The 11,860-nt window shown below is 37.6% G+C and overlaps 1 protein-coding gene across 11 annotated transcripts in view; it reads right to left on the bottom strand.

The window, feature by feature from the left end:
• Positions 1-4,168: 4,168 nt before the first annotated feature.
• Positions 4,169-11,860, bottom strand: part of MPP3 (MAGUK p55 scaffold protein 3) — a 25,755-nt gene continuing 18,063 nt past the window's right edge. For 5 of the 11 annotated variants that reach the window (XM_072885505.1, XM_072885509.1, XM_072885512.1 and 2 more), the window contains 7 exons: positions 11,481-11,522; positions 10,894-11,058; positions 10,133-10,213; positions 8,613-8,706; positions 7,675-7,783; positions 6,678-6,800; positions 4,169-5,742 (listed from right to left, as the gene is read on the bottom strand). In XM_072885505.1, coding sequence (XP_072741606.1) covers positions 5,560-5,742; positions 6,678-6,800; positions 7,675-7,783; positions 8,613-8,706; positions 10,133-10,213; positions 10,894-11,058; positions 11,481-11,522 — 797 coding nt within the window. In that variant the 3' untranslated portion in view covers positions 4,169-5,559. The remainder of the gene's footprint in view (positions 5,743-6,677; positions 6,801-7,674; positions 7,784-8,612; positions 8,707-10,132; positions 10,214-10,893; positions 11,059-11,480; positions 11,523-11,860) is intronic. The other 6 variants (XM_072885506.1, XM_072885516.1, XM_072885508.1 and 3 more) reach the window with 5 other exon arrangements.

Genomic DNA, 11,860 nt, shown 5'->3' with positions numbered 1-11,860 from the left:
TTAATATCTCAGTAAGTGGACTTGTTGAATTACTGTATTTTCAAATGAATTTGACTTCTGATGAAGCTTGAGCTAAAACAGATAAAGGAAGATTTTGATCCAGATTCATGCTTTTGTGAACAGAAAAACCCTTAAACAATATTGCAGTTCACTTACTGTGAGCTGAGGCACAATATGACTAGTTTGGCACGTAAATAGGAAAATATTACTGAACAGTAGTTAGATAGTTCTGAAATGAGAGTACTCCTCGTCCTGTCTCTGCAAGTCTGAAACATTATTCCTATTTCTACTGCTTCTACAAAGCAATGTGGACTTGCAGTGCTCTCCCCAGCAAAAGCTGTTTGTTGGGGGATGCTGACAGAGGAAAAGCTTGGCTTTGAGGCTGAATAACTTTGTAAGACTTGTTTTCACTTAAGGCTTCCCCCTGCCTTAAGCAAGATCTCGTGTGGATAATAAGCCTCCAAATGCACAGACCCAGCATTTTAACCTAGGCAAGATTTAGATAATGGTATCCCTAAGTCTGTGTCATGACAACGCCTCAGGCGGTAGGGAAGTCTTCAGGTAAATGTAGAGCAGGGGGCTTTCTTTAGCTTTTGAGTCACCAAGCCATTGCCTCCCCTTACCTATTTACAACAGCTGTTCTGTTGCTACTTTCTTTCTGCGTACAGTTACGCTTTTAGATCTTCACGAGTGAGATTACCTATTTGGTGGTGCCGGCAGTCGTGAATGCTGTAAAAGAGTAACTAAAGTTATGTAGGCATAAGTCTGACTTAAGACAGAACTGTGCAGGGAAAGGATATGACAAGGAGCTGCAATAAAGGTACAGCCCTTAACACGCTGTTATGGAAATGTGGACCAAAGCCAATGTCTGATTACAGGATTCACTGAAAGGTTGTGGGGGGGATGTGTGTGTATGAGGGTAGATAACATGAGTTAGTTTGACTGTGGGCATTTGCAACTATATATACACACATATGTATGTGCCTTACAAATATAATTTAATTAGCCAGAAAGTGTGTTTCCAAATGTGTGCATTTTTGTTTATAGCTCAAATAGAGGCAAGCAGAACAGGAAAATAATGAACATCATTGTGGAAAACCAAGGTATTTTGAAGAGGCTTGTTGACTGTAAGCCTACCTACGATCAAAAGAATTCTGAGACTGGTTGGCAGGGATGTACTTTAATTTTTGTTTGGTATAAATATTATTATCACTTCAAACTAAATTGTGTTGGGATGCTTTAAAATTATAGCTATTAGTTAACTGTATCTTGAACTAGAAAAAACTATACCTTAAAAAATCTGAAAGTAATAAGAAAGCATTAGGTAATTAGAAAAGGGAGCAAGGGAAGTATTTTCTAGAACACAATTAAGTTAGAAATTCGGGTTGGAGGGCTGCCTATATGAAAAAAAAAATGTATGGTCTTAGTGCTAATGGCTGCTTTGCTGAAGTTGCATATTGTTGCCATTTTATTCTGATATTCTCAATAAATGTTGCCAGTATTTTAGTATAAAGAAAATGTGCCAGTATATTACATTCAAGACTTAATCTTTCTATTGTCTGCTTGGTCACATGCATAAGCAAAAATAGTAATTTCAGTTAGGGCAGAGCAATAAACCATAATGTTCTGTTTCTCTATAAAAAGATCACCATAACAAGAATCTTGCTTTCACATTACAGAAGTGGAACCTAATTTCACTAACAGCCCCAGCCAACTTTTCACTGAAAGTCTGGGAAGCCATTGAATCCTAGGCAGTTTTTTTTGCTATGTCTTTTCAACTTGCTAATTAGGAACTTCAGAAGCTCACAGGTTTTACTACTTATAATTGTAGCTTTTTTTTCCCCCATGAGACACAGCTTATGATGGGTTGTACTCAATTACCAATGACAACTGTAAGGGAAAGCATCTTTGTAACTGTCCCCCGTATTCCCCTTGCTCCTCCTCAGGTTCTCTACAACAAGTTTTTCTATACTATCTGAAAGGGAAAACAAAGTAGTATTTTAGTGCATTCTTAATACCTTAGACATGAGGTATCTGTGATACCTGGTTGTAAATGGTAGCTGATGATGGGCATTTTTTGAACTTACGTACTTTGTATCCCCTTCTAGACAAACTAAGATGTGTTTATTACAAAAAAAACCCCAAACTAATCTTTATTGTTTAGAAAAAGGCAATGATGGCTGATCATTAAAATATGTATTAAAAATCTGTAGGTATCACTAAGATAACCTGTGGTATATTCTCAGGCAGGAGGTGAAAGAAGAAGGTACAGTCTGTATTAACAAACAGTGTTATGTATTCTCCTACAAAAGACTTGACTGAGAATGCTAATGTCATTGGTTTACAAAGGGAAGAGGATGTGTGAGAGTAGGGAAAAAAAGGATGAAGTATACTTCTATTAATTACACTTTTCTTACAGTGCCTAATTAGCCCTGATGACAAAACCCATAGCAATTTTTTTTTTCATGGCAGAACACCAGACACTTTAAGCAGACTGCTACAAGATCCCTTATCTCCTCACAAGAGAACTAGGTATGCTGTTTTAACGCAGGTTTCACTTTATAAAAACAATGTACACATCGTAAGAAGCTGGGTTAGAGGTATTAGGGTTCTAATCTGTGCGCATCTCATAGTCATGATGAAGGTACGTATTTTATAGTAAATTGTCATCTTAATCCTCTTGCAAATTTGGCTGGAGAAGTGGACTCTTCAAAACCATCTGAATGCGTGTTTGAGCTCACTGACTGACGCATGCTGTGGATGTGCTGTACACACCTGATTTTTAGAAAGGGAACCAGTTTCAGATACAGCCAGTGTATGGAAGACCACCTGAAAACAGTAGATGTTAACCAAGGCTCATCCTTCAATACTACAAACCATAAAAAGAAATATGAAAGACTACATAAATTTTAGGCGGGGAGAGGGATAAAGGGGAGGAGTTTCAGTTTAAGTACTTTGGCTTAGAGCTTTTGGCACTATTTACAAAGCAGGACTTTTGAATTAAAGTAAATTTGCATTCTGATTTTCTTTAGAATCTCTTCTCACCTTTTTTCTCCCTAATGGCGGGAGCATATACCAGGCATGGCTAATGCAGCAGGGACTCAGTATCTTGTCAGAATTGGAGTCTTGTCCTGATAACAACCATCTTCTGCATGTACCCTCTTCCTAAGATTTTAGAATAAATAGGAGCATTGAATGTGTTCTTTTTTTTCCCCTACAACTGAAGCTCATCTTAGCTACCTCTTGCCATCCTTTACTCTGAACCTAAAAAATGAAAAAATGTTTCTGACAGTATCCCAAGTTAGTATCTGTGACTGTATATCAATACAGAGTATCTGTATCTGCATACACTAAAAAAAATTAAACTTATACTGAATATGTCAGCTCACTTTTAATAGCAATATTATACCTTAACATCTCAAATTTTCAGTTATTGTAACTTCAGGTGTACCTCATCTGCCTTGCTTCTCGTAATGTGTATTTCTACTATTAGACTATGTTAGACCATAAAGCATACAAATTAATTTCTTTACTGCTAGTCATTTCAAATATTCTGAGATGTTAGATAGCAACCTTGCTTTAAGTGAATTCTGACCCTTAGATAGCATCTTCCCTAGTTTTCTTTAAAGTAAATCTGTATCCACTAAACACGTTTATGTCTTGCAGACTGTAAAAACCTGCTTGTAATCTGCAGTGTAGATCTATGGTGAGATCTATCTGCCCATTTCATATTTTCATAAAATGACTTAGTTTGAAATGCTGTTAGTTAAATAGTTTTTAAAATATTACACTCAGTTTTTCATAGGACGAAGGTGCATCTGTCACAAAATTCACTTGGCAATGTGTCTCTCTTGTAAGCCACATTACTTTTCATGGCTGTGCTGGGACAAGATTGGAGAGTTAATGGCAGAGCTGATGGGCCACCTGCATGTGAGGGAGTCCTTGTACATTTGCTGAGGCCACCAGTCTGGCAGCACATCTGTTCGGACAAGCCAGAGCAGATATCTGACTGTGAAAAGTGCTTATTCTTGTAGGAATGGGAATCTCAATGCCTATAGGTAGGACAATACATGAAAGTTGCCAGGGTACACGTTTGGAGAAGATGCATGTGGGTGACTGTCCTACACAACTTTTTGGGCTAGTTAATGTAGATTCAGTGACACTGGTATATAAGAAATGTGCTTTTAATATGCAATGATGTTAGTTTTGCTAAATGCAGTGGAACAAGAATAACATCATACTGTTAAGATGCAAGGAATGAGACTGGTGCACCAAAAGGTCTTGTTAAAGGGCATAGTACACAGGAAAGATTAGAACCTCAGCAGGCAATGGAAAACAGAACCAGTTTCAGCTAACATGCACCCGTACAATACTCAAAATTTTTTAAAATAATTATAAAGCACAGGTGCTTCCAAAATAATCTCTCTGCATCTTCTTATTAACACAAAGTCCTCTAACAGTTAAGATTTCTTCTTCAGGACTTGATGTAGCCAATTAGATGCTCTGGAAGCCTTTACCTGATTTGGAACAAAGGTAGTCGTAAGTGCTGGAAGGATGATGATTTGGACCTGTAGCTCAGCTACTTCGTACTTCAGCCTCCTCCTTTTAGCTCCCTTTCCAGAGCTGCTATGTTGGTGTCAAGGTGGTATCCCATCAGGTGGCATTTGCAAAGATGCCTTGTAGAAAATAAGCTTCTTAAAAGTCCTATTTTAAATTATATGCAGTTATTTTCATGTAGACTAAAAAATGTCTCTGGTTTATGAGCTGGCTAGTAACACAGGTGTGTTCACAGGTAACATTTGTCCCGTCCTGTGTCAGTAGGAGGAGATTGGGAAAGTGGGCATAAGCCATGGATGAGCAGACTCATACCTGTGCAAGACAACTTGGAAGCACTAGGAAATGTGGGATGAACATAAAAACTGCCCCCATGTCTCAGCCACTAAAATATATACAACTTCTATAACTGGCCTAGTTTTAGTGCCTAACTGGAAAGGATTTGCAAGAAATGATCCTGAGTGAAGGGAAACAAACATGTTTTGCTGGCCTGTCGGCCAGTTGAAGTTTTGAGTAACTGACATGGTGTAAGCACTCTCCAAAGGACATCCCTCCCACCTAGCTGAAGTAGCTTGTTCTGTAGGCAGACTGGTTCCTGAAACATACCTTGTTCAGATGCCTTAACTCTGGCCGCAAAATTTGTGGCCAAAGGATGAAAATTCCAGCTGGTTAGTGTCCTAGCACTACTTAAATGCTTTGGAAGTCTGGGACCCTCTGTGAAACTTCACTGTACAAAGTGCACTATTTACAGTCTAAAAGTCACTCCAATCTTTTACTGATATGTTTAGTCTGAGTATTCACTTTTTGACAGCTGCTATTCAAGATTTTGATTCAGGAAGGCAGTGTCAGCTTCTGACTTTGTTTAGTTTTTCTCATACAGTCTTTATGTATTACCTTCTAGACAGACCAGCAGTTTTGAAGTGAATTTGACATATTTCCCTTTTCTAATCCATATATTTACACGACACTTTTATACAATCTTTCCCTTCAACAGATGATAACAAGCTATGACCTAACCCATTTGACTGGCACCCAAAATGAATCCTTGTTTAGTTTCTCTAACACAGTTTTCAGCTGGTTACATGCACTCTGGAGATCTTCTTTCACCAGTACAGCGTCAATTAAATGGCCATACTGCTCTTCAATGAATGCTGCTGAATTAATAATTTCCTGCTGTTCTTCATCCTGCTGATCAACATGAGAAGATGGTATGAAATTTAAAATGCTAGTAATTAAAAAGACATGCTATAAAGTATATTAGCACAATAATTCACTACTTTGAAAGGAAATGAAACGAGCCCTGCTACCATTAGGAAAGGTTATGTAAGATACTTCAACTGAGACCATGGAGCGGTATGCTACTGCTGGAATTTGGTAGGCTATTTCAAAAATGCAAGAGGTGATAGGGAGGGGGGAAAAACATGCTACAGGACAGAGGTAAGATGGTGACACCGCTTTTTATGAAGTTAAAGTTGCTGCCTGACCTAGCACCTGGAAATCATACTCCTCAAAAGTTGAAAAGGAATGCTAGACCCACTGTCCCCAAGTTCAATAATTTTAAGGGCTTACATGAAAACTTATCAAGTGAACTAAGTTCTGTTATGTATAAGTTCAAGTTACCCAAAGTAATGACATTATGCACTCTCAGTATTTCTGTTCACATTTACATATCACCAATTCGCGATCAGTCTAGGTTTGGTAAGACATCCCCACGCTGCATTTTGTGTGTACCTGATTAACAGCCTGGGTGGGTGTCACTCTGGAGGTATCAGGAATAGGCGGCTACCGTTACCATTTGATGGGACTGCTCATCAGAAATGTAAAATGACTGTTACTTTATCTGAGTTCAGTAGCAGCTTCCCCTGCTGCAGCCTTGAGCGATATACACAGATCCACATGGAAGACATGCACTTTGCTTCATGTTACTTATATAGTCAAGTTTTAAGGGAGTCAAAAATCTCATTCTAATGTTCCAGCTGAAAGGCTGTATGTGCACAGGACCTACTTAGTGTCTCGCTCTGACTCTTGCTGTCACGGAAGAGGAGCTCTTCCATATCACAGAAATGCTAGCCCAAATACTTATTTCATGTCTAAAAAGAAGAGATTAAGGTTAGAATACTTACAAGGGGGGGTGAGATTTCTTCTGACGTGGGAGATTTTAGGACATATTTTTTCTTTTCTGGAATGAGAGGCTTCACAAAGATAACATAAGGCTTAAACTCAGGAGTCCTCAAGTGCTTTACTGCCTGTGAACAGATGTTTTTTGTTACACCATTTTTAAATTTGTTTTTGTTATATGTCATTGATCTACTCAAGCCGTGTTCAACAGTTTCAACTAGTACACACTGTGGTGTGAAGTCCTGTGTACCATACATCTGACCACAGTAACCTTTTGCTCTTCAAAAGGAAGGTTAACATCAGTGTCCTGGCTAGCTTACGAGAGTACATGAGCTTCCTGGAGCATGGTCTAACTGCACACCTGCCTTGCTATGCATTGCGATACCAGGAACAAGGACGTGGCAAAAGATACTGAGAAAAGTATAAAAAAAAAACTGGCAGGCAAGTTACGGTTTGCTTTGCTTAAGAGGCCAAACACTGGAAATTTTAAATCTGGAATTCATCTGAGGTAGTATTACAAGTCTTTTCCTAGCCCAGTTACAAAGTCTGAATCAAAATTTCAAAGATTAACGTCCAGTATGGACAGATTAAGAGCAGGTATAGTGGCACTGGTTACAACGCTAGTAACGCTTCAGAGGCAATAGGAAGGAACAAGAATGAAAAACCCATCCATGCTCTAAGTATTCTCTCTAGGACTTGAGCAGGCTAGGACAGTGATGCACTTTCCTCCTGCAGCAAGGGAAAAATCCCACAATGAGAACTGATAAAGTGTCATCTAGGCTGTATCAACTAGACATCTAGGAACTGTAAACACTGCACTGCTTTCTAAAGAGCTCTATTCTGCTTAGTTAGCTGTCAGGCCACCTGTTAGAAACACAAGTCCTGAGAGCATAATTGTTCTTTGCAGAGCAAGTAGCCACAAACGGTGAACAACATCAGTTACTTAGGCTGGCAGCCTAGTAAGAAATACTTGCTTTCTTTAAAATAAGCTGCAGAACTTACTTCAGGTACCACATCCACCAAACAAACCTTCTTTTTGGCCATCACGGACCGGATTGCCTCAAGACTTGTACCATACAGATTTTCTTTGTATTCTCCATGTTCCACAAATCTAAAAAGTTAATACATTTTTAAATACCTTCCACAAAGAATATTTAACTTACAATATTTGATAGCTGTTTCCTGAAGTCACAGTAGTCAAATGGGGTAGGGGGGTGGGGGGGAGGGTAAGGGTAGGAAAATATCAGAGCCCGCAGGGGAAGGGTTTGTTTTTTCTGATTATTTTTTTCCTTCTGGTTGCTTAGTAGCAATAGTCTTCTTCACATGTCACTAATAGCTAATCAGCACTACTGACAAAGAGGGGGAGAAGCTGCATTCATTCAGTTGACTGATGTTCAAGCCTAATAGAAGAAAGAGGATGTTTTTCACAGAAAATAGAACAAAGCTGGCAAGGAAATGGACTCCAATTCTTCCATCTTCTGGGAGACTAGCTAAAAGTCTGTACTTTCAGGAAACACACTAAATCTTACAGAAAGTCCTTTATATCCACAGATTCAGTCTACAACACACTTTAAAGTGGACTTAGGAATAAAACTTGTTACCCATCATATTAAATGGAGAATAAGTAGGCCCAACTAAATATCTGTTACTTTCACCAGATTCAATTCTGACCAATCATACTACTAATGATATGCAGGGTTAAATTCTAACTTACGATCCTCCTACTAGTCCTATATTGTTTCTAAACTGCTTCTTACTAAATTTCTGAGTTCACCCTAATAGTCCAGACTGAATAAAGAGCTTTCTACTTGGACAGCTGAACCCTTCTAATACAGCTAGTCCAACTTTACACCTGATTTTGGTATTCATATGATGTAAGATTTAACTAGCAATATTTTTGAAATACAGTCAACTATGCCAGTATTTTAAAATTAACTCACTTGTTTTGCTGCACATCTGTCTCAAATGATTGCTTAGAGACAAAATTGTATTCCACTCCCTCTTTCTCATGACTTTTCTTTGACCTGGTTGTATCTAGAAGAGAATGGAAGCAAGAGATGGGAGACAGATCAGCCTTTGCCAACAACTATATTTTCTCTGTTTAGTTCCAGTGACATTTTCATGACCTCAAACAAGGTAGTTACAAACTGGCAAATTCAAATTAATATAAAATATAAATCGAACATTATAATTTTGTTTTAAACTCAGTCTCAAAAATTGTGAGACCAAAAATGAAGTTGTTTTGCTCCCAAGCGTGCTATAACTAACACAAAAATTAGGAGGCATGCTTCTTACACCTGGCAGAAGCAGTAGAGTATATCCTATGGAAAACAGTATCCCTTAACGGTTTGCAATATTGGACTCTCATTTTCTTTGAAACTTAGAAGATAAAAATAGGAATATATAAAGTCCTATTACGTTGCCTCTGAATTTAGAGTAAGAATATTGCTGGCTGTTTTCCCATGCTACTGTGAAACTTAAATAATTATGTGTGTCCCTTACCTTTGATGTTGTAATTTCTTCTAATAATTGTTATTACTGTAGGAGAAGCTTTGGTGATCATTCCACAAATCTATGCCTGGCCATAAAAGTGATGTCTGCTATTTTTTTATGTACGTCTTTAAATTCAAGTAAAAATTACCCATATGAGTTCTACTGCTAACTAATTGAATGTCTGCCTGACAGACGTTTATTGAAAGTCTTAAATAACATATAAACTGTGCCCTCAATGTTCATTTTTTGGTTTGCAAAAGTAACTTGTTGAGGAATACACATATTGATGGATTTTTTTTGTGTCTATTTTTTTTTTTTTTTTTAGAAAATAATCCAGAAAAAAAATTTTCAGTGTAACTCTAGCCACAAACCCATGCAGCAGAATCACCAATTTCTCTATCTCTGTGACTGGCTTTTTTGAACAGCCTAGGTATACTGTATCAACAACTTAAACTCTTGTAAAAATTTTGACTTTGTTTATTGCTGTCTACTTTTTAAAAAACAAAACAAAACAAAAAACTTTAGCTAGTATGATATTCTGAAGAAAAATCATCCTCTTTTAAACACACATAATGTTTTGGCTGAATCTTAAGATACCAGTTTTTCACACTAGTTCTTTTTGCAATTTACAATCTTATTTCTTCCTGTATTTAGTTTCTCATTTTTTTAAATGGACACTGAGAAAATGCAATCTGTTCACTTGGGAGAACACAATTTGAAAAAAAATCAACTGAGTCAATAGAATTCCAAAGTGCGTATGTGCCAAGTTATGTAGTGATCTATTCAGCTATTAAGGGCAAACACAGTATATTACAATGAGAAAAATAATTTGAAGTACTTCTGAAATATGCATATAATAAATAGTCAAAACACAAATTACCATTCATCAATGCAGCTAGCCCTACACTATCAGACAGCATTTATGGGATAAAGTGGCGACACACAAAAGTCAGTAGATTTTACTCACGTGGAACTGCAACACCATACTCCTGTGGGTTCTCTGACACAACCTTCTGCTTGAGCTCACTTAATTTGGCTCCCAAACAACCTAATAAAATAGAACTGACTGACAGATTTCTGTGTGGAATGAAATACTGCAAAGAGAATAAATAATATCAATTTCACACAAATAATATGGTACAGGAGTGTGCTTGAAGAAACCCATACATGAGAGATCTCATGACCTGCCACATTCTGCTTTGAAGAACATCATCAGGAACAAAGCGAATCCTTGAACAGCTGTTGAACAAACATTTGTCAGGAACTAAACCTGTAATCTTAGCAGTCAGTTTTATAAGATACCCTTGATTTCTATGATGTCCTGGGAAACCAGCTTAACACAAAAGCTGTTAAGCACACCAAATTAAAATTGCATGCAAAATTTTGTTAGATAATTTTAACATCTACCTTTTCATCAATTGTTCTGACAGCATAAGTATGCACATGTTTGAGTGAGAACCAATGGAAAGTGAATCAGAAAAATGAGAAGTGGTCCTGCATCATTATTTTTAGAAGGATTTGGTGAGTTTGGTTGTTTGTTTGGTTGGGTTTTTTAAATGTCATTTAAAAGAAGAGAACAACTTCTGACCAAAACCAGAAAAACCTTTAAAAAAATCCTACCACAACCACAAAAACCCAAACCAAACACGTAAAGAAAGCCTCTTGGAGCGCAGGTGATAAGGGAAGAGGGAGATACGTGAAAAATTTTGAACCAGTTGTTTATCTTACCAATCAAAACCACCAGCCTCTGCTGTTCACCAGGCTGCTGCTGATACTTCGTGACTTCTTCGTATGTTAGGAACTCTGCTGCGTCTGCCTGTTCTGCTTGCTTTCCTTCATTGAGATTGTTCTCCTTCTCTTTACGACTTAATCTGAAGCTTCTGCGTAAGCCAGCTGTAGAGGAAAACAAAAGATATATTAAACCATGTCTCCACTTACCTAATTTTTCAAGCTTGTTCAGCTAGAAGTTACTCTGTCTTTGAATACGAGTTACAAATGTTTTAATAATCAAATCAGTGCACATATACTAATCTTACAGATGAAAAATTTGCATATCAGGTAGAAAACCAAGCACCCAATCTATAATAAAAACCCCCTCATATCACCTTGAGTTGCCAAGTGTTGGCTATGCCAAAGTCCAATTATGCCTCTGCACAGAGATAATCTAGTTTATGAATGTATGGGAAATTAACTCTAATGTAAATAAGCTAGTTTTTCTTTTTTAATGTGGGGGTGTGTGGTTTTTTGGGTTTTTTTTGTTTTTGGTTTTTTTTAGGGGGGCGTTAGGGAAGAGGAAAGGGATTTTGGTTTCTCACCTATGTACTGTCCGTTGAAATATCCTTCACAGTCACAGTCTTCTGTAAATTAAAAAGCGGGGAGGGGGTGGAGGGTAAGGGCACAGGGGAGAGGAGAGTGAGAGGGGAGGAAGGAGATATCTTAAACAGTGCCTGCGATACAAGTCTGGCTCATTTGTGAGGGCAGGAGAAGTTTTATATCCTCCATTATATGCACACACTTTTCTAACACAAATATTAACAATACAAAAAATTATTTGCCTTGGCTAGTGGTTTATATTTTAAAAAATCCTTGATGTCAATATTGCACAAGAGAATTTTACATCTCGGTATTTATGGTTCCCAGAATTTATGCTCTTCAGCATTCATTATATTTGATCAGTGCTGCTGCTAAAAGTATA

The sequence above is a fragment of the Ciconia boyciana genome, chromosome 22, assembly GCF_034638445.1.
Source record: "Ciconia boyciana chromosome 22, ASM3463844v1, whole genome shotgun sequence".
Classification (NCBI taxonomy): domain Eukaryota; kingdom Metazoa; phylum Chordata; class Aves; order Ciconiiformes; family Ciconiidae; genus Ciconia; species Ciconia boyciana.
The sequence above is the reverse complement of the archived record's forward strand: the minus strand, read 5'-3'. Positions and strand labels throughout refer to the sequence as shown.